This window comes from Lotus japonicus, chromosome 3 (genome assembly GCF_012489685.1).
Source record: "Lotus japonicus ecotype B-129 chromosome 3, LjGifu_v1.2".
NCBI lineage: Eukaryota > Viridiplantae > Streptophyta > Magnoliopsida > Fabales > Fabaceae > Lotus > Lotus japonicus.
In genome coordinates, this window is record NC_080043.1 from 19,664,751 (window position 1) to 19,692,340 (window position 27,590).

The window sequence follows — 27,590 nt, forward strand, 5'->3', positions numbered from 1 at the left end:
TTCATTTTTGCTGATTATTTGATGATTGCTTTTCTATAATCGTTTGTGATGCTCTAATTATTGGCTCAAAAACCAATTTAACTTTTGAGCTGAATTGAACTGCACCCTTAATTGTAATTAACATGTTAATAAGCTCCCTGAATGTAGCTTTCCTTTCGGTTGTTATTTGACATTGGGGGGTTGCTATATGTTATGTTATAAGTATATATCAATTGAACATCCTAGTATTGTTTAATTATGTACCATTGTACCTAATATTGTTTTTATCTGGTAGATCTGCTTTTGATATTTAGTATTTACAGTCATGTTGAGTTCATTGTCTCATTTGCGTAAATTTGCCAGGTTGAAGTCCCAGATGCTTTGTTAGAGCTGTACTTGCTGCTGAGATTGACACAATTTCTCCTCCAGAGCTTGTGAAACAGTTTGAGCAAGTCCTAGCTGCAAAATCTCAGGTCAGTTTGATATTTAGAATGTTAATTGAATTAAAGCTGCAAAATCTCAAGTCCTAGCAGTACATTTAGAGGTATATGATGATTTTCAGCACTGATATTTTGAATGTATCAAGTTTCTTCCATTGCTATATAAATTGTTAATTTGATAATTAGAGGTATATGCTGATTTGTAGGCTGCAACACTGATATAACTTGTTCTTTTGCTGCTATTTGTGTCTTAGAATCACTATCTTTTGCTGTAATCAGTCAATGTAGTTATGTGCTTGTTGCTTTGATAAGTTGCATCATGACAATGTAGTTTTTTGAATAGATGTCGTCACCAAGTAACCAGATGGATTCCGAGTTCCAAGAAACTATGCAAGATTCAATATTTTCTACACCAGTTACTAACACTGGAGTTGATGTTACATTCCCACCACATCCTAGCACATCAACTGGCAAAAGGAAACAACCCTCAGAAGTGTGGCTCCACTTTTCACAACAACCTAATGATAAGAGAAGGGCTGCGTGTAACTACTGTGGTACTCTCATTAGTAGGAATGGAACAAGTACTATGCGAACCCATTTGACGAGATGCTTGCAATATCCAGGCAGTGAAAAAAATAAGAGAAGAAAAGATGGTCCATTTCCGCAGGCTGCAGAAGGACAAGTAGGAAGTGGCATTGTTTCTTCGCCTACGGTCTTTAAGTTTGACCAAGATATATGCCGAACAGAACTTGTGAGGATGTTTATTGCTGCTGAGCTTCCATTCCGGTTTGTCGAAAATGAAGCCTTTCGCCAGTTTCTAAGTGTTCTACAACCGCGATTTGTTGTCATTTCACGGTCTACTCTGAGGAGGGACATTGAAAAAACGTTTGTTGACGAACAAGTGAAGTTGAAAAGGTTCATGTCCAAACATTGTGGTAGGGTGTGTCTTACAACAGACACATGGACTTCTGTGCAGAATTATTGTTATATGAGTTTGACTGCGCATTTTATTGATGATGATTGGAACTTGCAGAAAAAGATTATAAACTTTCGGAAAGTTACGGGACATTCTGGAGTGGTTATAGCTAACAATGTCGAGTTGTTTCTGAATGAGTGGGAGCTAAGTCAAGTCTTGACTATAACTGTGGACAATGCTACATCTAACGATTCTGCGATTGACAAGCTTAGAAATAGTTTCTTGCCATTGAACAAGGTGATTTTGAATGGTGAGTATCTTCACATGCGTTGTTGTGCACATATACTCAACTTGATTGTCAAAGAGGGTATGAAAGAGATTGATATTTCTATTTTGAGGATTCGAAATGCTGTGAGATATATGAAGTGCTCTACTAAAAGATTTCTTAAATTCATGAGCTATGCTGAAAGTGTGCATATATCATACAAAGGTATGCTGAGTTTAGATACAGATACTAGGTGGAATTCAACATACACAATGTTGGAGGCAGCTGTACAATATGAGAAGGTTTTTGTGTTGTATGAAGCACGAGATTCCAAGTTTAAGAAAGCAATGTCAAAAGATAATGGGAAGGGTGTTCCTACATCTGCAGATTGGGACCATGTGAAGTCTATTTTGCCTTTTCTGAAAATATTTCATGCTTCCACAAAGCGCATTTCTGGTTCCTACTACGTAACCAGTAATGTGTATATGAAAGAAGTATTTTCTATCGGAAAAAAAATAAGGCAATATGAAAGTGATTACAATGCTAAAATAAGGTCAATGGCTAGCAACATGAGGAAGAAGTTTGAAAAGTATTGGGGGGACCCCGATAAAATGAATGTCTTCTTGTTGATTGCTGCTGTACTTGATCCCCAAAGTAAATTGGGCTATGTTAGCCACTTTTTGAAGTATTTCTTCGGTGATGAAATGGGGAATGAGTTGATATCAAAGATGAACTCTAGCTTGAAATCTCTATATGAGCTATATGGAGGCAAGGAAGCGGGTTCTCAAAGACAACTCGACCAAATGGATGAAGATGATGATGATGATGATGATGATGATGATGATGTTTATTGCATGAATTACTACAACCAAGAAACTGGATTTCGGGTTGATGCTACGTCTGAGTTGGAGAAATACTTGAATGAAGCCCGTGAGCCTTTTACTAAAGGGGTTGAGTTTGATATTCTAAGTTGGTGGAAGGTCAACTCAAGTAGACTTCCGATCCTGTCAAGAATAGCTCGAGATATATTACCTATTCCGGTCTCTACGGTAGCATCAGAATCTGCATTCAGCACTGGAGGAAGGGTGTTGAATGATTTTCGGAGCTCCCTAACTCCGAAAATGGCAGAGATGTTGATTTGTACCCAAGACTGGATGAAAGGAACACCTTTTTCCCTGGTTTCTAGTGAGGACTTTGAGGAGCTTGAGAGATTTGAGAAAGGTTAGTTTGCATCAATCTTCTGTGTGAATAGGTTTTATAAATTATTTTTGAAGTAATAAAGTATTTTACTTTTTCGCAGAGCTTGTTCAACGAGAATTGACTGCTGGTTCAGAAAATTACAACCTTTATGATGATGATGATGAGCTTTAAGTGGTATTTTCATATTGCTACCTCTTTTATTACCATTGAAAGTGTATTTTCATATTGCAATATTTTTTTTAAAGTATGGTAGATGTTGTTTGCTCTCTTGTTCTGCTCTAAAACTTAAAACTGTTCTGTTCTATGTGATTGTTAGCTCAGAGTTCTGTTCAGTTTGGAGATGAATTGATTCTTAACTTTTACACTCTTGTGTTGATTTCAGCAGGAGTCTTCTGCTTTTAGACAAATTCAAGTGGTGGTCATGTCATCAGAGAATATCTTGACTCTTAATTGATAGGTAAAACTACTTCTCCATTTGGTTCTGATGTGATTATTGCATGCATATTTGAACATTGAATGATTGAGTCTCATCTCACTCAAAAATTGGGACCTAACTCTGCTGTGAATAATACACTGATGTGTAATGACAATATGGTTACAATTTGCATTACTTTTATTCCAATAGAAACCTTGAACATATAGGTCTTTTTGAAGTGATCATGTGCTCATGTTTATGTAGCCTTTTGCTCTTGAGTAATTGAGTTTATTTCTCCCTTGTTGTAAAATCCTGAGAACATGATCAAACATTGCTGCAGACCGCAGGAACATCAGCACCTTGATAAGACTTGCAAACATAGGGTGTAAAATTTGCATAGTCCTGAAAAATTAACACAAACAGTAGATTTTATGAGTATCTTCTTAATAATCTGGAAATCAAATTAGTAATGTGTGTGTGTGTGAATGAGAAAAGAGAAACTCAGTAGATTTTCAGGTTGGGGACAGAAGTAGCTTTTGTAGGGGGCGAAGTAACTCAGTAAATTAGTCATGTGTGTGTGTGTGAATAAGAACATTTTTTGCATGTATGTTTCTCATAAGATGCTATTTGCTTAATGTGCAGGTGCTTTGTGTTTTGATGATTAGAGTGAAAGGAATTGGGAGGTTTGGAGAAGATGCTGAGTGGAGGAAGATGGGAAGAGAGTTGCTACTGTTTCTTCCATTTGTTACTAATTGATATTTTCTGGGATTTGACATTGTCCACTGTTTCATACTGAACTTCTGGGCCTTTTGTTTTATATCTTTTAATGGTAGTTGACAATTAATCCTCTTTGGTGGAAAAGTTACTTTTATCAAAAGTAAAAAATGACTTGTTCTTCTTATGTAGTATCATTTGACTTGTTTTTAATTGAGTTATTTTAATGGTTCTGAAAAAATAACTGGTTCGGTTCTCCTGAATTAATATTAAGTTTTTTGATTCTGAAAAAAAAAAAAAAAAAAATTGGTTCGGTTCACCGTTTTACCGAACCGGTTAACCGAAACTTAAAATCGATTCGGTTCGGTTCGAACCATACTATATCGGTTCGGTTCGGTTCTCTCGAACCAAATTTTTGGTTCAGGTTCGGTTCGGTTCGGTTCAAGCAAAGAACCGAACCATGAACAGTCCTATTTGTGGCTAAACAAGGCATGTGAGCCTTTGTATTTGAAGCAGCTATTTGCTAGAGCAGGTTGACTCCTGAATTGTGATTTATGACCCTGCCGGTTCTATGCAAGTATCACAGACAAGATCTATCAGAAATAAAAATGCAGCATATATTTGAGATTTCATTAGGCACGCTTATAATCTTCAGTTGCAAATTAAAACTTGTTACCGGATAGTGTCTCAATCATGTAGTCACAACTGCAAGCACTATTAAAAGATGATTAGGAATCCGTGATGTTATAATCAGATCAATCATAATAAACATATATGGACGAAGACGTACGCACCTATATATATATTTGAATTGATAACAAGTAGACTTCATGATCTATTTGCACAGGAGTCAGGACCATAACATAAAAGTGGCCGGGTTCTCAATTGGTCATTATCTATTTGACATGACTTGACATGCAGTTTCTGTCATCCTCAAAGTGATTGCCAAACTCATAAGTTTATTATTACTCTCTGCACGGATTACTAGCTAGCGATATTTTTCATAATCATATGATTAGTTTTGGAAACAAAAAAGGTGCATTATTAGTGGTTTTGTTAATTTGTCAGCTTGAATAAAACCAAGTAATGTTAGGAATTGAAATCTGGATAATGCACTGGTGCCTCACAAATTGATGGTAGGCCTATTTGTAAGCTCAAGTACTTGTGTGCTTTACGATCTCATAGATTAATCAATGAGTTCGTTTTTATTAAACCAATTACATTACATTAGGTATGCATCTGCCAAATTCTCAATGATGATATTGGTGTCAGCATTATCTACAGCTAAGTGTATAAGAATGAGTGAATGACAGGTGCTGAAGATAAACAAGCTAGTCCCACACCACATTATGTTAAGTGAGAATTAATGCAAAAGTATAAACTCAGAAAGGATATTTGACTCGTGATCTTATTAAAACTTTTGACTATTGAGTCAAGCTAAACATAATGGTAACTTATTTATGAAGTGCATGTTTCTACAAAGTGATGGTGTCTTCCGTGAGTCACTTTAGAAGTGAACTACCATGATGCACTCCAATAATTTCATTGAAATGACAAAAATACCATTAGTTCCTCATTTTTTCCATCCTTGTCCCTCCTTTCCCAATCTGTAGCAGAGAGCCACACCCACCTTTCCTCCTCCCTTCTCAATCATTCTTGCTCCTCCTCTCCTTACTCTTCAACCAACCCCTCATTTCTTCTTCACTTTAATACTGTCCAAATAAAGAATCCTCTACTGACCAAAACCCTTACTCAGAAACATCATGACCACCAGAAACCCCATATCCCAGCCTTCAACCACAATGTCCCTTCTCAAAACCACTACACAACCCACCCACAATCCATAATCAGAAGGAACGGAGTTGAAAAGGAACAAAGCTACTAACCAGGAGCCGTCGCGCCACCGCCGTGCCGGAAACTTCCGACCCCTCCACGGACCTGCTCCACTGTAATTTCCAACTCCTTCATGGTGAGCTGCCTCCCCGTCCCGATCTCCTCACCTTACCCACAACCCGTCCTCCCTCACCTCCTTCACCACGAACTCCTCCCCATTGCCGAGATCTCTTATTGAATTTCTGGGTTTTTTCTTTCACTTTCTGGGTTTATTGTATTCTTTTGCTGGGTTTCACCACAATCCATGACACCCTTCATGTATTGCTATTGCTACATGAACTCATCCTTCATTTCCTTTCTTTCATTCCTAGGTTTTGGATTAATTTTCGTTTTCTGGAAACGCTAAAGGCGTTTTCGTATACAAGATCTCCGCTGGAAACGGAGGAGCCAAATTTCCACTGTTTCTTCGATCAAAGCAACCTGTGGAGGGGTCGCCGGAGGCTATGGTGAAAGGAGAGAGTGGGTCAAGGATATATTGGTTATTGCACTTGTTTTTAAAATTAAATCTAGATCACATAATATTTAATCATTAAATCTAACGGTTGAGAATAAACTGCACCACGGTAGTTCAGTTTTTAACTGACCCACCGAAGCCAATACCCTACAAAGTATCAAAACATAAATATAGAGCTAATTTTAAGGCTTAATTGTACTTTTGGTCCCCCAACTATTGTCTTCTTGCGAAAATCGTCCCCAAACTTCAAAATTAGCAAAACAATGTCCTCCAACTATACCTGTTGTTGCATTTTTGGTCTGCCGTTTGCCTTCCGTGAGAAAACTAACATGAGAAACTGATGTGGCTCTCTCACGCACGTCTCACGTGACTTTCTTCAAAGAACTTGATGACTGGACAAGTCACATGTTTCTCACATAACTCTAAAATGCTCCAACGGTCATCTACCTCCTCCATCGTCTTCTTCACCATGAAACCTTTTTAGTGTCACGTGAGAAACATGTGAATTGTAACACCCCGATTTCGGTGGCGTCACTTTAGTAACCAAAAGTAAACTTAATGAGGAAAAACGTAAATATTTTTTTTTTTTGATGACAACTATGACTGAAATAAATAAAACCCAAATGCGAAAGGCAACAGAACTAATACACAATACATATAACATCCCCCGCTGTAAGTAGCAACCTCGTCACGAGTAACCTCCAGTGACGGAAAGTAGAAAAGTGTAACGCCCGTAGGCAAAATGTACAATCCCCAAAATGATAGGTCAAGTGTCAGCAACACAAGCCCTCCAAAAAATAAGAATAAGTCAGAGCTAGGGCACTAACACCCAACCTTAGTAGACTCTAAACACCCATCCCCCATACTTCCATCATCGACTCTCATCTGGTCATGCATGAAGTCCGGGTCCACGTCAAAGGCTCAGTAGTAGTCATTTCGCTCCGGGTCTTCCCCGAATGACGAAGAATCACGAAAGAATCCATCGACGACATCTGACAAAAAGGGCATACATAGCCCCCCAAACACAGGTAGCACGCGCAAGGGTCAACTTACGGAATATAGTATAGGGAATACAAGACAACAGGTAAAGTATAAGGGGTATAGATATATATGTTATATATATACATATAAGTTCTGCATTGTCTACCCTAAGGTTTAAACATAGCATGTTATCAACACTCTAGTACAATTCCATCATCAAAGCACATAACGATATCTATCAACATCTACTCATCAAAACACATAACGATGTTTATCAACATCAACTCATCAAAACACATAACGATACAATTAGAGTGCATGATATGTCAATGCAACGTCAATCTCGACGATTCCGGAAAGAGTAGGCTGGGCACGTTTGAGTCGGTCCTAACACTGGCATTGTGTCGACCATAACCCCCGAGTGTCACTTACAACCTTGACATAGCCGGATCAGTCCTAACCCTGCGGGTCGACTTTTCCCTCCGCTATGCCCGACAATCAACAGGTCGATCCTAACCTCACGGTCGATCATATCCCCCGTCGATGTCCGAATTACCCGAAGGTATAAACTGTACCCGAAGGTATAAACTGTACCCGAAGGTATAAACTGTACCCGAAGGCATAAACTGTACCCGAAGGTATAAACTGTACCCGAAGGCATAAACTGTACCCGAAGGCATAAACCCGAAGGCATAAACTGTACCCGAAGGCATAAACTGTACCCGAAGGTATAAACTGTACCCGAAGGCATAAACTGTACCCGAAGGTATAAACTGTACCCGAAGGCATAAACTGTACCCGAAGGTATAAACTGTACCCGAAGGTATAAACTGTACCCGAAGGTATAAACTGTACCCGAAGGCATATACTGTACCCGAAGGCATAAACTGTACCCGAAGGCATAAACTGTACCCGAAGGCATAAACTGTACCCGAAGGCATAAACTGTATCTCATGATGATCTCCAAATCATCCGACTCATCTCTATCCGATGGTCAACACTGCTCAACGAGCAAAGAGCATCAACATGCTCGGAAACTACCCGTTTCCCGGCTTATCTCTCAGATAGCCCAACAACACAACTGCTCCCAGAGCACAAGAGTATCAACATACTCAAAACCTCTCAATATCTCAACACTTGGATCCGACGACACTTCTCGTTTTCCAAAACTAAGATTCGACTCCTAAGCTTCCTTCGAGATTATTATCATTACTTAAAGATTTAGAGGTTGTTTAAGGTCTTATGAGTTTTCTTCACAAAATAATATCCTTTTAGCCTTATCGCAATTCTTATAAGTTCTCGGGATCTCCAAATCCCCAAATGACTCCAGAGAATGTCTCGATCCATAAAACACCATAACAAGGCCCGAATCTCATTCGTCCTATCAAACTTTCCCCAAAACTCTCAAAATAAAATCGGCATGACCTGCCCGCTATTCTCACTATTCAGAAACTCAGATTTCATTGCTAAAGCATAAATAACTCAGCACCATCAATCAACATGTCATATATCAACATAATAAGCAATAACCACATAGCACTTAGCATATAAGGCATGCACCACACCTCCTAGATTACCCACATAGCACATAGCATGTAAGTCAATCTCAAAAACATAGTAGTAGATTCATCATCTACATTGTCAGCCGAAGCCTCAGAAAACATTTTCCCAATCATACACAAACAAGTGCATAAACAGTAAATCAAGTCGAATGCGTCGACACCTAAGGCATTAGCTAGTAAGGTAAGTTGCCCTTACCTCTAGTTATTCCAGCGTTCTCCTCAAACGTTCCTTCACAATGAGCTCCTTGATCTTCAGGAAATTCTTCAAAAGAACCTTTAAAGTAAAACCACAGAATTCTATCAAATTCTATCGGAAACTAAGCTATCAATGCTCACTAAGGTTACACGAAGTAGTTCATACTCCGAGGTACGATAATCTAGCGCGAAAGGACAAGTTTTCGGAAAAGGAATTTTCCCCCTCCTCCCCTATAGGGCTCGGCCACTTTTCACAATTGTGGGGCTCGATTTTTCTTCGATCAAACTTGGTTCCTATGCTTTCATTAGCCGTAACTAAGGGTATTCTGAACTCGGAAAAATTATCGGATCAAAAACTGTCGCAGGGGTATTTTGGTCATGATTTTTAACTTAGAAATTTCAAAACTGAAATCCCAAAAACCAAATTTTGCAGGGACGTCACTAACGACGTTTGTGACAACTAATCCTACTAACACTAAGCTAAGGCGATAGTTTTTAGCCTAAAGGTTGAAGCTTTACCTCAAAAACTCCAAAAATGGGTATTTAAGGCTAAAATTGATTCCGGCGGAATTCCGGCGACATAACGGAAAATCTAATCCGGCAGAAGTGATCTTGGGCACATAAAGAAGAGGTTTAGAATCAGAAATGAAAGATTCAGGATAGTTTTGCAAAAACCCATAAACTATCCGCTCAGAAAACTCTACAGAAAAGCTATGGAAAAAGCGATCAGAGGTAAGGATTAGCGACTATACCTCGAAGCCTTGAAGCAACAACTGATTGATCGATGATCAAGCAAACGATGAAGAAAATCTTCTCTTCTCCCTCCCTTGTAGAACTCGCGGCCTTGATGAAGAAAATGGAGGAAAATTTGAGTTTTTCTTCCTTTCTTTGCTATATATAAAGGTTGGAAATTCGCGGGAAAATGAAAGTTTCGCGAATCTGATTTTTCCGGCGTCATTCTCCGTGAATTAATAGATATGTTTTGGCAAAAGAATTCCAAAACTATAATGAGGTCTCCTTATATTTTTGGCAACTAAAGCATAGTCGGTATAAAACTATTTTACCCGATAAGTTGCTTTTTGCATCGGATGTCGGAATGGAAAACTTCCTTCTGAAGAAAGATTGAAATCATCAAGAGAAATGGGTGTACGCGTGTAGAATATTCATTTGAAGCTCTGAATAGAAAAAGTCTTCATCGTCGAGAAATTCTAGGGTTTTGAAATACCAGGGATTCGGTTTCGGCAAACTTCCGATGATTGGAATCGGACGTTCGTAGATCCTAGAGTTTCGCCTCGAAACGATTGTGATATATGGAAAAAGAGAAGTTCTAACATTTCTCTGAAGATTTTTGGAATTAACTTCCGTCGTGCCTAAAAGTGAAAATTAGCTATATACTAGGGTTTCTGACCTAGGTTTAAGCGTAAAACGATCGTGCTATAACTTTTATCGACTTCGATACGATCCTTTGACTTTTCCTGAACTTTCTCCTTCATAAATTTATTTCATTTGGTAAACTCTTGTTCAGGTTTCCTTTCACGATACATCAAGCCTAATCGTAAATGGAAATCTCTTCCACTTATTCTAAGCTTAAAAACTTGGGTCTTACATGAATTGTCCAGTCATCAAGCTCTCTGAAGAAAGTCACGTGAGACACGCGTGAGGGAGCCACATCAGCTTCTCATGTTAGTTTTCTCACGGAAGGCAAACGGCAGACCAAAAGTGCAACAACATGTATAGTTGGAGGACGTTTTTTTGCTAATTTTGAAGTTTGGGGACGATTTTCGCAAGAAGACAATAGTTGGGGGACCAAAAGTACAATTAAGCATAATTTTAAATATGTAAGTGTTCTAGAAAAGGTACATGACCGGAGTAACTGCATATGACTGTGGTGAAGAGATGCTTCATTACACCGCTTTTCCTGAGACCACTTTTCTTAAGAAGGACTCCCTCTTCTCTTATTCCAGAAACTAAGCAAGTACCGGATGTGAGTACCTGCAAGGTACTCCGACACTCAAGTCAGCAAAGCTAAAAGAGAATTGAGGATTTGAGCTAGAAGGTAGTGCGTATCTGGGGTGTGTCCCCTGGCGCATATTTATATATTAGGTTATACCAAACTAGCATCTCAAAAAAAGGTTATACCAAACTAGGAAAGAATCATCAATGATATGATAAAGATATATCATGATATGATAGCTATTACTACCTCCGTTCCTTATTAACTATCCATTTTGAAGAAAAAAATTTGTTCCTTTATAAGTGTCCACTTAGAGTTTCAAGAGAGCATTAATTGATGTTTTTCCAAGAAATATCCTTACATAAACAATAAATGAAGAAAGATAAAATACATTCTAAAGGGTGAAATAGGAAAATAAATAATACTTTTATGAAAATTAACACAATTAATTACTTTCCTTAATTTGTGTGAATCTTCTCTTCCTGAACAGATATATAGGAACAGAGGTAGTATATGGTAATATAAAATTTCACCTTGATTTAAGAGTCTTCATTCTTAAAAGCGAGGGTTGTTTTTGATATTGGGCCAAAGCAGTGTTATCAGACTCGGCTCGGACCGGTTGGACTGTGAACCGCATATACCGGTTCGAGCCATTAATCAGATCGGATATGCAATCAGACCGGCAAGTTTTGTAAAACTCGACCGGTTTATTGAAAAACTCGTTGACTCGGCTGGTTCAAGGACGAACCGGTGAGTCTGTGAAGTTAAGAAAAACAGAGATGAAAAAGAAGAAACAGCAGCTCCATCTCGAAAACTTTAAAGGTTTAAAAGAAATTTTCTCAGCCCAGATCTTTGTTGCCGCTCTATGTTGCTCCAATCACCATGCCTTGCATTTTTTAGGACAAACTTCTTAGATTGAGCACCGAAAATAGAGAAATGTATGTGGCTTATTAGAGAAAATCTGAGAAAGTCGAACTGAAGAAAAAAGTGGAGAGATAAACTTACAATGTTGTGTGTGTGGTAATGTGTAAAAGTGGAACCCATGTTTATAAAAAATGAAAAATAAATGATCTAGCCAAAGTCAAATCATGTCTGTGGACTGCACCATTACACTTCTCGATGAACCTTTCAATTCATCTTTTCTAAATGGCTAGTTGCCAGCTAGTTGGTACTAGTAAAAATAACATGTAAAATTTTATGGAAGTAATTATTTCTTTGACGATGGAGCAGTGCTTTCTGTTTTAAAATCATGACAAATGATATGCTATTAATTTTTTCTAACTTCTTTAATAACATGTAACATTATTATGTTATCTAAATATATAATTTATTATTTATATAATTTATTTTACAAGGATTTTAGGGTAAAATTTATATATTTTACTATACACCGGTTTAAACGGTTGAACCAATGACTCAGTGGTTCGATCAATGACTCATCAACCCAGTACCTCGACCGAGTCGATGACCGGTCCGAGTCTAATAACACTGGGCCAAAGTACATGGGTGCATCATTTTATTTCGTAATAGCTACCCCAAGTTCGAGTATCTGAGGCATTCAAAGGTTTGAAGTCAAGACTTGAGATAGTCTCTGCTCCGCAACAATGAGATGCTTGGCTTGCCCTATGGGGATTACTCATGGTTCAGGGTGAGTTTAAGAGAATCAACGCTTGTGTCCGGAATGAATTTAAGAGTCGGATTCATACAACCAATACCCTTTCTATCGACACCTTGTTTGATGTTCCCCAAAATGGGAATAGATGTGTCTTGTACTCTTGTCATGATTTGACTGTTGATGGAGCAAGTAGTGAATGTGTGCGACTCCTTGATAGGTGAGGATTGATTCGATGCGATTCTCTAAAGGTGGCACAATGGTGTGGTGCAGGGTGCAAAAACATGTCCTCGCTTAGGATGTAAAAGACTGATTTTCCCCCATTTCTTGCCTTCAAATTTGAAACTTAGGCACCATTTCACCTTTAGGGACTTCGAATCTAGAACGCCTGAATCAATTCTTATTGAAATCTTCAACTTTCCCCTGATTTAGTAAGTTCTTCACTTTTCTCACTGTTTTCCTTCTCCATTGCGTAGTTGCATATTAGAGTGTCAGTGTAGTGAAAGTTAGGAACTTTGTGTCGTGCCTCCTAGGTCTATCTCGTCAATACACCAATGGTAGGTATTGTTTGTCTCCTTTCCTTCCATCATAGTATGATCTGGTTTTTTTTTATAAGCGTATGATCTGGGTAATGATGGATATGGGCTCTTAGGCCACCAAATTGTGTGGCAGACATCGCTTTTGTGCCTCACTGAAGGTTTTTTCCTTCAACAATTGATACATCACCACTTTACTTGTGAAAAAATTATGACACAACTTTCAGTAATTATTAAATATGAAATGATTATTTGTCAATTACTCATTAGTCTACTATCCACTACAAGTGTAGATACAAAAATCAAAATTCATAGTGAATAATCATAGAAGTATCCCTGATAAGTTTTGGTAACTCATTCTAAATGCAAATTAACACACCTCATATGAGCATGAGCCCCTAAAAACAATTTTCTGATGGTTGCTTGTACTAAATTACAGAAGTATAAAAGTGTTTTAAATCTCAATGAAATGGAAGTGATACCAAGAGGAAAAGACTTCATCGATTAATTGGAAACCAAAGGAACACTGCCGTCATCTTTACAATTATCAATACAAATAAAAAGGAAAATACATATGTGCTTAAAAGAGCTATATGCCTCAATCAACTAAATATTGAAAACTTTGAGGCATAGATCCTACTCCATCTAACTATCATTTCAACCGGTTAGGATTGGATTTAAATCTTCTATTCCAAATGATGTCTCAATTTCCTGTCCCACCAATAAAATTGACATGTCAATTAAAAACTACCATGTAAGTTTGCGACTGCCTCACTCTTGTCTTTTTTAGTTGACATGGCAAGATTTCATCAGTGGGATAGGAAATTAAGACACCATTTTGTGAAAGAAGTTCTTGATCAGTTAGGATTCTCTAAGGACTAGAGTTCAAACTTAACTAGAACTCCGGGTAAAATACCACACAGGATTGCCTATGCATGCCACAATTCCCATTTGGTGGATGTTCAATTGAATAATAGCTGATTCTGTTAGATTGATTAATTCTCTGAACTTGTTAAACATGACCCTTCTCAGGGATGAATCTGGTAAGTGGCCTACTATGTGAAAACTTCATCAAGGAGTTTTCAGGGGTGTAATTGAAGATAGCTGAAATTGGATCCATATTGTCGCCATAGTCTACAGTGCTGAAGGAGTCCCTAGTACTCTCAGTGGTGAAAGAAGCCTCATCTGAGCTTGTGAAAAGGGACCAATCACTTGATGTAGCATCTGAAAACTCATGCCTCACTTTTTCAGCATAAGTTTGTGTTACTGGATGGATATTTCTATTGGTGTTACTTGTAAGGAAGCCATTCGAGGTGTCAATAAGGCTAGTGGCAATTTCTGGTCTGGCAACAGGCAAAGGCTGTGGGAGAGAACCTTGACTGCCATGTCTACTATGTCCTGGTTTACAAGGCGTCTGCACTTCTAACGGATAGTGCTTTGAAGAATCAGAAACTGATTGCTGCACGGCTTTCCTGGTCTGTTCTACAGGAGGGCGGGGACAAGACCTACAAATGATTGCAACAGTTAATGCCGCAAGCAAGCATATACATAATACATAACAGCATGCCAGAAAACATGTGGACATTCAAAAAGTAGAGATGCAGATTACAGTTACGTCAAATTGACCCACACATAAATAAGATGTCAAAATATGCATCCTTATAAGAATGGATTTGGGATACTTGCAGTCAAGAATATCCTACATTCACGCTCTCACGCATGTCATATGCAGTAATGGAATATTAGAATATGATTGATCAAAGCTCTATTATAGTGCAAGAACGCCTTTTGTTGGAGAGCTACCAAAAGTTAATAGAAGCAGTGAGATAAAAAGACAACATTTGTTCCTTATACCATCGTTGGACTTCCATCTCTAGTTAGAAATACACGTTGGATTTTCTTTTTAATTGGCAAAGGAAGATAATTTTCTCAAAATATAACACTACTATCAAGTATCAATATTCAATACAACTAAACAAACCAGCATATTAAGTGACAATTACTAATAACTAAGAAGGGAACAAATGACATAAACAACTGAGACGGTAACTAGATCTCTACCTCATGTAGAATAAGATATATGCTCCGTCTGACATCACCTGATTAATTTGCACTGGCTGAACCTGTTAAATAGAGATAATCTATCAAAACCTAATGAAACTAAGAATCTCAGAATTGTCAGTTATCATTATGAAATATGAATATGACTAAAAAATGTATCAGCAGTTTGTTCATTTCCCTACAGAGGGAAGCCATATTACGTAACTTGAAAAATATAACTGAAATCGAACGCAAAAGTAACTCTTCTGCGTGTAGCAATAGGGATTAGATTAGTTTTCACTAATCAAATTAATAATTCCAGTGTTATGAGAAAAGTGCCCAAGCAGTCAGAGTCACATAAATTATGGTGATTGTGAAAATAATTAAGAACTTAAACCCCACTCCAGCCTTAATAATCCTTTCCAGATGGCCTCACTCTCAAAAGTTTGTCTTCAATGACATTAACATACTTTATCATGCCAAATCCAGTAATTTTCTCAGAGTATAATATAAAATCATTCATGTGGCCCTTACCCAACAACTTAAGCTTTTGGGATAATTGGTTGTTCGACATGGTATCAGAGCCTCTGCGACTAAGTGATCTAGAGTTCGATCCTAGTTGCCCCCCATTATTCTAATAAAAAGTGGAATTTCAGCACATGGTAGTGAGTCTGTGCATTCTCCACGCTTCAAGCCCAAATGGGCTCTTACGTGAGGGGGCATGTTAGAATATAATATAAAATCATTCATGCGGCCCTTACCCAACAGCTTATGCTTTTAGGATAATTGAATGTTACAGCAAGGCATAGGAATTTGTCAGAATACAGATGCGTATAGGTATCGGAAAATATTTAAGAACAGAAACTCAATCTTCGAAGCAACATGAGAAGGAATGTGCAAGTATTCTGGTAATATAACAGTCTTACTTTCCAATTTGTACATTAGCAATATAGCCTTTCTTTACAATGCCCTCACAATTCCATAAGGCAAGACTTCAAAAGTACGAACTAGTCACAAAGATTTGTTAATTCTTTATCACGAATGTCAACTCCAATATTTGAGAAGCTTGTCTTCCACAGATGAAACATAGAGCATTAGCAAGAGACCATTTGCAAAGGGAAGCACAGTCAAGCATTTCAGTTCATCCATATTCAAACACCATCTAATTCAAACGTCCTCACTTTTAGTCCATTTGAAAAGGAAAGCACAGTCAAGCATTTCATGCTTACCTTTCCTGAAAGCAGCACACTATTGTGAAAGGGGCTTATTAAAATCGGCATTGCCAAAATAGGAGCAAAGGTCACACCAGTTGCTGCAATTGACCCAACCTCAGGTGTCCATGAGAAGTTCCCCTTTTTCAGGTTAGGCTGGAGTCAAGCTATTTTGCCATATTCACGGACAAACTGGTTATAGTATCCCATCAAATCAGAAAACCCCTTGAAAATGAAACAGATTTTGGGATAGGCTAATGCAAAATTACCTCTACCTTTTTTCTATCGATCTCCACACATCCTTAAAAATTATATATGCATAGTATTCAATCTGAGTCTGCCTAAAATGACATTTCTTCTTGTTTGCAAAAATATGAGCAGCATTTTTCAAGGTGATGCAAACGTTCATCCCAATTTTGGCTTTAAATGAGAACATCATGAAAAAAACACAAAGGAACGGCTGCAATGTGGCATTCATGATACAATGGAATGTGGCTGGGGCATTAGTGAGACCAAATGCAATGACCAAGAATTCAAAGTGCCCTTAACAAGTTCTAAAAGTTGTCTTTGGATTAACTACTTAATTCATCCAAATTTGATGGTATCCTGAAGGCGTGCCTATATTTTAGAAATAGGTAGCCCCTTGTAATTCATCCAATAACACATCTGTGACAAGTATTGGGAACTTATCCAGTATGGTGGCTTTATTTAAGGCATGATAATCAACACAAAATTGCCAATTTATATCTTTATTCTTGACTAAACTGGGGCATATGATACCAGCCAGCATCTCGTCTACCAATTGCTTCTATTGACTTTACTTCTTCGTACAATAACAGGGATTGCCCTGTCTTCAGCAGAATCTTATGGTCAATGTCACGGGCTGGTGGTAGTCCTCCATGAATATAAAAACTCATTGCAACCTGGTCCAGGAAGTGCTGTGGTTGAGACTTCTGCATAGGGATGAGAATCACTTCTCTTCATCATCTACATCTTTATTTTCTCAAACAGCTAGCTGAACTTTTGACAGCCGAAGTAGTATAGAACCTTGCTCTCCTTCAGACATCTTACGTAAAGCCTTAGAAGACAGTTTCAGATTGGACCTCCGACCCATTATTGTGTTTCCACTGGACCAGGTTCTGCCCATTGTTCAAAGCCCAATTGGAACATTTATAGATATTACATCTCATATCTCGAAATCCCTCGTTAGCTGGTGACTGAATTCATTACGATTCTTTTCTAGATCCCATACGAAATATATCGATCACACCCATAGCTGGTACATCAAATCACGTAGTCTTTTGGGGCCTATAAATAAGACATGTGATAGCCCTCAGGTACACACTTCTTTCTTAACATCTAAATCCTGCTTGACCCCTTTCATGAACCAATTATCCATAAAGTTTATGTTGATGATGGAGACACATGAATGATTTTATATTATATTTCTAACATGTCCTCTCACGCAAAAGCATTATTGAGAAGTGTTACACTGACTAGAGATATAGAAAATAAGCCTTTAGAGCAATTCTCACCCCTAAGCTAGCTTTTGGGGTAGAGTTAGGCATAACCTAAATTCTAATATGGTATTAGAGTCTATCTCATATCCGTCTACTGGGCCATCCACAAATATTAATTCCTGCAAATTACATGTTCCAAATGTCCAGCCCATAGTAGTCAATCCCGGATAGCAGCGCGTAGCGGCCGGCCCCCGAAAAAAGGTTAGCGGGATAGCGCATAGCGGGGTGGTCGCTATTCAGATTTTTATTTATAATTTTATATAATTAATAGTTTAATACTATATACATATAAAATTATAAATTTCAAAAAATGTCAAATATTGCCTACAAATCATAACATTCATGATAGCAATAAAAGTCATAAGTACTCTTGAACAATAACATAGCTAAAAACCACTAAAAAGAAGGTAAAAACGAAAAACAAGTTCAAGCCTCTAAGGCTTAAAGTACATGAACAATGAAATAAGAGTCGCTAGGCTACATAAGAAATAATTCATTATCATCTTCTAGCACTGAAGGGTGGTCGCTAGTGAAGGATGGTCGCCAGAGAAAGGGGGTGGTCCTTGGAGCTCCAAGGTGAGAGAGCAAAGTGAGTAGTGAGAACAGGGAAGAGGCGGTCTGATTTGCAATCTAAATGAAGAATGAAGCTTCATTCTTTCAAGTTTGACCTAAAATGGTCCTGGAAAGTCCTAAAATGCCCCTAAAAAGGTTCCCCAACAGCTTGAAACCGAGGTGCTTGAGTCATTTATCCTTCATCCATATGGCACCGCTATTGGCTGCGGTCTGCCGCTATTCACGCTGCTACAGTTGCTATTGTGAGGTGAGTCGCTATTTCATCTCAATAGCGGCGGGGAGCCGCTCCGCTATGCCACTATAGCGGCGCTATAGCGCGCTATTGACTATTATGGTCCAGCCTTGAGCGTGACAAGTGTGTTGAGACGTGCCACATTGACAAGAGATATGGCTAAAGAAGTCCTTATAAATGATAAAGCAATCTTCAGCTAGCTTTTGGATAGAGTTGGGCCAAACCGGAATTCTATGATGGTATTAGAGCGTTTCCTAGATCCGTTTTTTGGAGAAAACCCAATGGGTCACTCCCAAATGTCCAGTCCTACAAATTCCATGCTCGAGATTTCCAGCCCTAGGCGTAACGAGGTGTGTGGAGAAGCTAACCAATTGAATAAAAAGTATTTAGTAAAATTAGAGGCTGAGTTAAGTGTTATTGTAAAAAGACACGAAATGACATACATGTATGATTATTTTTATGCTTAGCATTACTTTATTTAAACATCAATGTCCATATTGTATTAATATTAAATATTTTAATTTATTTCATATTATTTATCATCTTCAAAATTTTCTACAGATTTTAAATTTTTTAATAATTTTTAAATTAAATGAGATAGTATGACATTTAATTAACTACATGAACTTATATTTGTCTGAAATTAATAAATATTTATTTATAATTTTTGTATGAATTTTTAAATAATAGTTATTGCAATAATATTGTTTAAAAATGATTAATAATCAATACTATGTACTATTGAACTTATATTGATTCTCAGAACATGAAAGGGTAGTTAAGGAATATTTTATTAATGATGAGGATAAAAATGAGAAGAAATATGATAAGCTCTAAGCTACCTCAAGAAGGTTTACGAATGCTATAAGCTACCTAAATAAGTTGTTTTACCAAACACATTTAAATAGCTTATAAGCTAGTCAAATAAGTTTTAAGGAAGTCAAATAAGCTTTAAGCTAGCTTAAAAGGCTTATAATCAAACACCCTAAATGATACAAATGTACAATATATACACGGACGATCCGGTTTAGGGATTAGGATCAAGTTATCTAAGGAAAGAATCACAAGACAAACCATCCTAAATATGTACAATATCTCTCTCACTATATACAATATCTCAACACCAACCAATAGTAACTGCCTAAAGCCCTAAACCTTGCTTTCTAATTTGACAGCAGGCAGGTATGTAAGAGAATGTATACTAGAAGGAAAAAGAGGTTAGCAGGGGAAAGCAATCCGTATTTAACTGAATGTAACTAAAAATACAGTTAGTAACAACTAAAAGTTAGTTACGCTGAAGGCTTTTGAAGAGCACTAAATACCCTGAGTATTACTGCACTAAATCCTATCACAAGGAGATTAGAACCGTCGAATAAATCACTCTTTCTTTCTGTTGTGTCTATCATCATCATTACTCTCTCTCTCTCTCCCCCCCTCTCTCCCCCCTCCTCCCTCTCTTTCTCTCTCTCTCTCTCTTGAGAAAGTCTTATAAAAAAAAAATTAATTCCACAATATAAAATGGTAACAACGAAAAAATGGTGTTGGATAAAAAACCATACATGCAGTGTCACCTAATAGCTAACACTCTTGGGGTAGTGTATTCAAGGCAGCACAGAAAATAGCCAACTACATGCAAAGATAGCAAACAAGGCAACAGCATTACCTCAGTATCATCTATCCTGAACCAATTTCCTTGAAGATCTTTCACATATGAAATATAATGTCCGGAGAAAGATGCATTTAGTGTATCCAGGTGCACAATAACAGCATAAAGCATGTAAAGCGGGGGAATATCACCAGTCCCAGTCATGAAAGGAATCATATCCAGCATTTCAGGAAAAGTTATGCACTTGTTAATTTTCCCATATCTTCCTTCCTAATAACAAGAACCAGAAAGAAGAAATTCCAAAGAACCAAATTCAATATATAGAAAATGAAAAAAATCGAAACATTATCCAGTATTCAAAAGCATAGGACTCAGACATGAAAGAGCTAAGAGATACCTGAAATCTCTTCAGAACAATAGTCAAGATGTTAGGAGCCTCATGTATGCTCAGTTGCTTTCTAGCTCGGACATATGCAGTGCACCTAGTTCAAAGTGTATATACAGAGGTGAGATCTCTGGATTAGGAGTGAAAAACCTAAACATGGTCTTCGTTTTTATCCCCATGTCATTATCTCTAAATTTGCAAACTAAACCACATATAATTGAAACAGGTAACACAAAAATTAGATTAACAGACCTTCCACATCTGTACATATTTTCTCCATCCAAATCTTCAGGGGATGTAAACTGAGTCAGTGCATCTTCCAAGGACTCAACCCAACCCAATATCTCCAATGTTAGGTCCATAATGTTCTCATACCTTTCTGACTCATGATCACAATTCAAACACTTAACCTAAACAAAAGCAAAATTAAGGACAGTACAGTCGAAGGCTTAGAGTGTAAGGGAGAAAGGAAAATCATTAGAGAGAAGGAATTGAACAAACGATACACACCTTGGATTGAAGACGACCACTAAAAGTATGTTGTATGAAAGTTGTTTCTTGTAGTCTAGGATCAACCTTTTTCTCACCACCAAGACCCTCCAAGCATATCGATTGCATTGATGCAACTAGAAGCCTAATCAACAAATTTAATTTAACATTGACTAAGCACATCTTTCAAACAAGCATAAAAAAATTCAGTATACAACAACAATAAAAGCCTTCTCCAATAAGGCAGAGTTAGCCATATGGATCAAACAACGTCATTTGATTTACCCTTCTTACTGAGGCTACTATGGGTATTCTCAACACATGCACAAACTATCTATGACAAGATTCTACAATTTTTCAAGAGTTGGTGTTACCTTGACTTTCTCTTTAATGCATCCATTACTAACCCCATCTTGTCTTTAAGCCCACTCATCTATCCTAACATCCTCATCTCATCTTTGTAATATCAATCTTGATTTATTTTTAACTCTTTACCACCCAACATTTGATCTTGTACAACATTGCAAATTTTATAGCTGTGCAATAAATTTTCACGTAAGATTGATTCGTACTTTTATTATCGCAAATAACAGCCCTGCTTGAATCCTATGGTACATATCCCAAATTTCATCCATCATTTTAACTTGTGATATGGCACAATCTTTAAATTTACCTCTAAGCTAGAGTTAGTGCACCTCTACTTACACTTACATTCCATCTTAGAATTCATGCTAGCCTAACTCTACCCCAAATGTTAGTTCAGGTTATGATTTGCTCTACCATTTATAATAACTAATAAGACAATATCTCTAATCTATTTGGGACCTTAATAAACACCCCTCACATCCAAGGGCTGGACATATGGAGCATAACGTTTGCAGGACTGGACATCTACAGGTGGCCCATTTAAGGGTAGCCCAATAACTCTCTAGGATAGGCTCTTGTACCATCTTAGAATTCGGGTTAGGTATAAGTTTACATACACTTCAATTTACTTCTACTTAAACACAATCTATGTGCTTCAAAAGTTTGTCTCCATATCTCTAGCTTCCAAATCATTTCTTCTCTCGAGTCTCGACTCTCCAACTAGGAATATATCATTTACATGAGCATGCACCTGGACATCAGCTCTTGTAAATGTTCATTAAGCACATCTAAGTCTAAGTTAAAAGTTAGTGGCTCAAAGCTTAACTTTGGTGCAGGGCTATAACTAATAGAAAGTCTTCTTTGCTTCCACCTTTGTTAAATTTAAGTACAGAAACAGATAATTATAACAGAAAACTAAGTACAGAGTAAAATAATGTAAAAAATATTAAAAAGAGATATTCAGATAGGAAAACATAGTATTAATAATTCTAAAGACAAATAGGTAAGATAATCTCAAAAGACCTTAAAAATTCATGGGCATCTTCCTGACTTCCATCACCCATGTGACTGTTAATGCTTCGCATATGCCAAAGTATCCTACTAGGAGATAAAGGAGCCCCATTTTCTCTCAAAATCATTATGTGCTGCTCTAACTCGCACATGAGACACCAATCTTTAGCACAACCTGGAATTCAATGGAAAAGAAGACAACTTGTGTAAATAAAAAGGATCTAAAGCAAATTGAGTCTTGACATTCTTGTTTCAGTGAAAAGACAGAGAGAGAATGGAAATACAGGCTCTTGAATGTGATCTATAAAGCAAGTAGATGAGAAGAGGCTTTGTAGAAGTTAAGCACTGCAAGACAGCATTGGCATAGCAACTGCAAATTAAGAGAGATAAAAAAATTAATTGTGGTTCAAATATACCAGAAAAGGAACAAAAGTTTTTCATACATTCATCTACAAGTAAAATGGAGCTCATTTTCCAAATTTAAACAAGGAAAAAAAAAAGCAAAAGGTAAACTGAGACAAATAGCATGCAGAAGGCGACCTCCCCTCCCCCAAAACATTCACCCACCAAAGCAACAACAGCTAGCTGTTCTAAAAGGTACATCACAATTTGGCAAAAGTCAATATCTGTCACTTAATCTATAAAATATTAAACATTCCTTTATATTTCAATCACGATCATAATGTTTTTTGTACTGTGTTACTTTTACCTGTTCCCACAATTTAAAAGGCCCCTGGGACATATGCCAAAGACTTCACTCTGAAAAATCTTTACAAATTCATCATAAGGAAACAACATCTGAAACATGATCAAGACATCAATTAGCAAGTGCATCAGTTTCTAAGTTGTGGCCATAAAAAACCTTTGCAAGTAGGAGGACATAAGGAATTATAATTTGTATGCATCTGCAATAAACTAACCTTTATCTTCTTTACCTTCTTGTACCTTACTCCATTGACTTCTGAGAAGGCCACTGCAGAATGTTTTGTTGATTTCCCCAAACCCATCATTTTCATAATTCCAGTGCTTGCAGCCCCATTGGTACCATGTAAAGGAAAGGTATCTCGGGTTCTGGCAACTTCTGCAGGACGAGCATAGACTGGTATTTTCAAAATTATTCTAAAGACAAAAGGAGAATCAATAATGAACTGAAACTATAGAAACCATTGACATTAAGACAACACATGGGGAAAATAATGATCTCGGATACTGACTTGGTTCATCTGCAATCCTCCCTTTCTTCTCTATGTTAGGGCAACACAAGTCTGTTGATGTCTTGGATGTAGACTTCACTGGTTTAGAACATTTGGCCTTGGGAGGATGTGATATCTTTTTAGTCTTAGGAGTTCCTTTAATTGTCATTTCAGATGAGCATTTGTATTGTGCTGATTCGTCAGAATGATAATTTCCACCTTTGACTACATTACCTCCTTTGGTAGCAATGTCGGATTCAAATTCATCTACACATCCATTGTTATTTGCAGCACATGAGTTACTTGGGCTTTCATATTTATTTCCTGGTACAAATGCATTTTCATATTGATTTCGATAATTGTCATCCTCAGGGATGGTGCTTCTTAATGCATTTTGTTCATAAATATAAACTCCAAAGCCACTGGGATTGGCCTTTGAAGTTTCTTCCTCCATCATAGTATCATTGTTATTTCTTGACTGCAGCAACAGTTTAGCATCATCATCAGAGATTCAATATTCATTGATATATAAAATTATGCTAACTGAATATCAAAGTAAAACAAGTCAACCTTTTGTCTAATAAACGCTTCCTTTGATACTACACTCGAAGAGGGAGAATTAGTAGCTTTATAATCAGAAGATTCAATCGAAGATTCATATATAGACCCGTTATCTCTTCTCCATGTTTCTCTGTTGGATTTATGGGAAGTTCTTCTCTCAAAAGTGGAAGGTTGAGAATTATTAAATAGGGAAAAATCCACTGTAGCAGAATCACCAGTGCCTATATGAGGTTGTACCAAATTGTCCAAAGGTGCACTTTCCCTGAATGTTAGTCTGGAGTTGTGACTGAATAACTGGTTGTTTAAATTGTCATAAAAGCCACTCCCATAACCAAAGTTCTCAACAGAAAGACCCAGCGGAAACGAGCTTGACTTATGAATCTCTGATTGCTGGCATTCTTGCTTATGAATTAGCCTCCAATGGATTATTTGACAATTCCCAGAGCTGCAAACCACTTACAGCTCAAATTTTAAGAAATAATTATGCAGTCAAACAGAATATTTTACCCAACAATCATATTATAGAAGAAAAATTCATAAAAAGAACAGACATCATAGCTGTTAAGTTTAGGTTAAAAAAAGTACCCCCCCCCCTCCTTTTGCCCCCTCTTTCGAAAAGGCATACAGGACAAATAGACTAATAGAATAAACAAAAGATTCTCTGAATCCACTTCATTTTCATTAATTAGACCCTTAAAAATCAAAATCAAAATGTCATGGAGAAATAGAACCTAAATAGTTGTTCGAAGTTCGAACAAACACTAAATTATCAATTTGTCATCAAGACAGCCTATATAGAAACTAGCAAATTTCCCTGCCCAAGCACTAATTTTCACAATAACTAGAAACGGAGGGTGGATATTACCTATCTGATAAATAATTTAGCACAATTCCTAGGGTAATGTACTCTTCATTTGGCAGATTGTAAGACTTTATTTGATTCCCTATCCCTATTCCCTAGGGAAGATATTGTGAATTTCAATGAGTTTTCAAAGTATTCCACACTTTAATTAAGAAAAGAAAGGGTAAAGAGAAAAATGATTTTGCAGCTATACTTCGATTAAAACAATTACCAATATCTAACAGACTTGCATCCGGAGCAACGCGTTCTCGCTGGAGCAGAGCATCTAGCACACTCATGAAGTTCACTCTTTGAAGAAGACACTTGAGACACTTGAGGAATTATGTCTGCAACAGCCATGTCTTCTGCTTTCAGAGCTTCTTCAGAAGCCAATTGAGCAAGCAAAGTTATCCTATTTCTCTTCTTCGCAGTCTCACTCCATTTTCCAAGTAAGATGTAAGCCACCAAAGGAAGTACAACAAGGACCAGAAACAGGACAGGAATATCAGATTCACGCGGTTCGAGCATATCCCCACAAGCATACTCATGTCCAGTTTCCTCCCAAATAACTAGTCAGACTATGATCCCCTAAAAGTCCAATAAATGGCATCTCGTTAATCACCAAAGTCAAGAGCAGCACAACAATAGCCAACCATTCAAACCCATCAAGTTTCAGCTACTTAAATTTTGAGGATCATGACCATAAAACATTTGGTTATAAGATGAACTAGTTTCAGAATTTTAATTGAAGCCCTTTGTCTATGACATTATTTCTGCAGTATTTACCACCCATTCAGAATGAAACTAAGGAATGTGCCTCAAGCTAGCATTCTTTTATTTTGTGATAGATTTATGAAAGCACCAATATAGATTAATTTTCTAAGTTTATTTGGTATAAAACAAATAATCAGTGGAAAGTGGTAACTGTTAAGCCTTGCTTCTATATCCTGAAAGAATTCTAGCTTTCACAGAACAGAAATATAATTAATTCAACAAAATATTTCCAAAGAAATCATACATTGCTTGTTCAGTTGACTGCCACTACTCAGTGCCGAAACCATTTCAGCAAAACAAGGAAATCAAACACTCTTATTAAATAGTAAAATTTCACCAATACACACAAAATGTCAACAACAGTCAAAAGAGCAATGATTACACAAAAACAAAGCAGTAGGCAAATAAAAATAAAAACATCTCTACCTTCTGTGTGCCCACAGCTCCAATTTTATATTCAACAAAACACCCATTTAAGCAAAACACAACTAACCAATGAACCAAATTTCCACAGTTCACCAGAAAATAGGTCAAAGCAAACCACTTCACCAAAAGAAATAAATGTACAACCCAACAAATTAATTGATTTTTTTCCAAATATACAAAATTTTCAGCCTAACTAGAAAACCCTTGTTCCAAACAGCATAAATGAAAAAAAAAATGAATTTTCCCAGAAAAATGAGAGTAAACCAAGCAAAAGATAAAGCATTTAGCAATCTGAGATTCAAGTGATTCAAGTACAAGAAAGTACAGCACCAAAAAAAAAGACAATGCAAGTTGAAAACATTGAACACACCTTCATGATAATGAAGAAATCTGAACCAGCAAAAACCCACCAACACTTCACCTCACTACACCACTCTCCTCTTCTTCTTCCTTCAAAAGATTCCTCACTTCCCTCTTCAACACACTTCCTCTTCACTTCTTACCATTCTTCTCTTTCACATTTTGGGGAACTCCAAGATCTCCCACCGTACACGTGGCAGTGAAAGTCCTTCAAGATGAGAGACCGTTCATTGCAGGTGGGACCCATTTGGATGATGTTCCCAATGATTTGCCTTGGATGCCACGTGTACGGGGTGATATGTGTTGTTATTAATAAGAGCATAATTGTTGTTGGTCAGAGAGAGAGAGGATTTTGAATTTGTGTGTTTGATGCAGTGTTATTAAACTCGGCTCGAATCGGCCGGTTCGACCGGTTGGACCGGGAACCGAACCCTAGGCCGGTTCGAGCCGAGCATCGGATCGGCCATGCAATCCACTCGGTCTGAATCGGATAGACTCGGCCGGTTCGATCAAAAACCCGGTGACTCAGCCTTGTACCGGTTGGACCAGTGAGTTTGTAAAAAAAAAAAAATAGTGCTCAAAAGTCAAAACAACGTGGTGATGCAGAAAAGGGAGAAAAAGCTGCAGTAGGGTTCTAATTTTGCTCCATCAATTAGCTGCAGCAGTCCCTTCAAAGTTCAAAACGAAGAAGAATAAGAAAGATAAGAGGATGGAGGAAAAATAAATCTTGCATGGAAGATTCATGGTTTGTGAATTCAAAATGATGCAGCTTTGATCACTTCATATCTGATGCAGAAAAAAATGAGGCAACAGGAAGAAGAAAGAGGCACAGCCGCACAAGTGTTTTTTGGTTATACACAGCAGCACAAGTTAAATGTGTGGGTTA

General features: G+C 37.4%; 1 protein-coding gene across 2 annotated transcripts; it reads right to left on the minus strand.

Annotated features, from left to right (window-relative positions):
• Positions 1–13,595: 13,595 nt before the first annotated feature.
• LOC130745465 (ubiquitin carboxyl-terminal hydrolase 15) lies at positions 13,596–26,865 on the minus strand. Of its 2 annotated transcripts, none has more exons than XM_057597750.1 (14): positions 26,715–26,865; positions 25,377–25,732; positions 24,313–24,748; positions 23,764–24,220; positions 23,485–23,630; positions 23,259–23,347; positions 22,834–22,919; positions 22,562–22,724; positions 21,194–21,317; positions 20,936–21,093; positions 20,696–20,780; positions 20,356–20,568; positions 15,178–15,239; positions 13,596–14,621 (listed from the first exon to the last, which is right to left on the minus strand). In XM_057597750.1, exons 2-14 carry the CDS (start codon positions 25,670–25,672, stop codon positions 14,129–14,131), a joined length of 2,808 nt encoding a protein of 935 aa, XP_057453733.1. In that variant the 5' UTR covers positions 25,673–25,732; positions 26,715–26,865; the 3' UTR covers positions 13,596–14,128. The 2 variants fall into 2 exon arrangements, with proteins under 2 accessions (XP_057453733.1, XP_057453732.1); XM_057597749.1 differs by having other exon boundaries at positions 23,470–23,630.
• Positions 26,866–27,590: the final 725 nt, after the last annotated feature.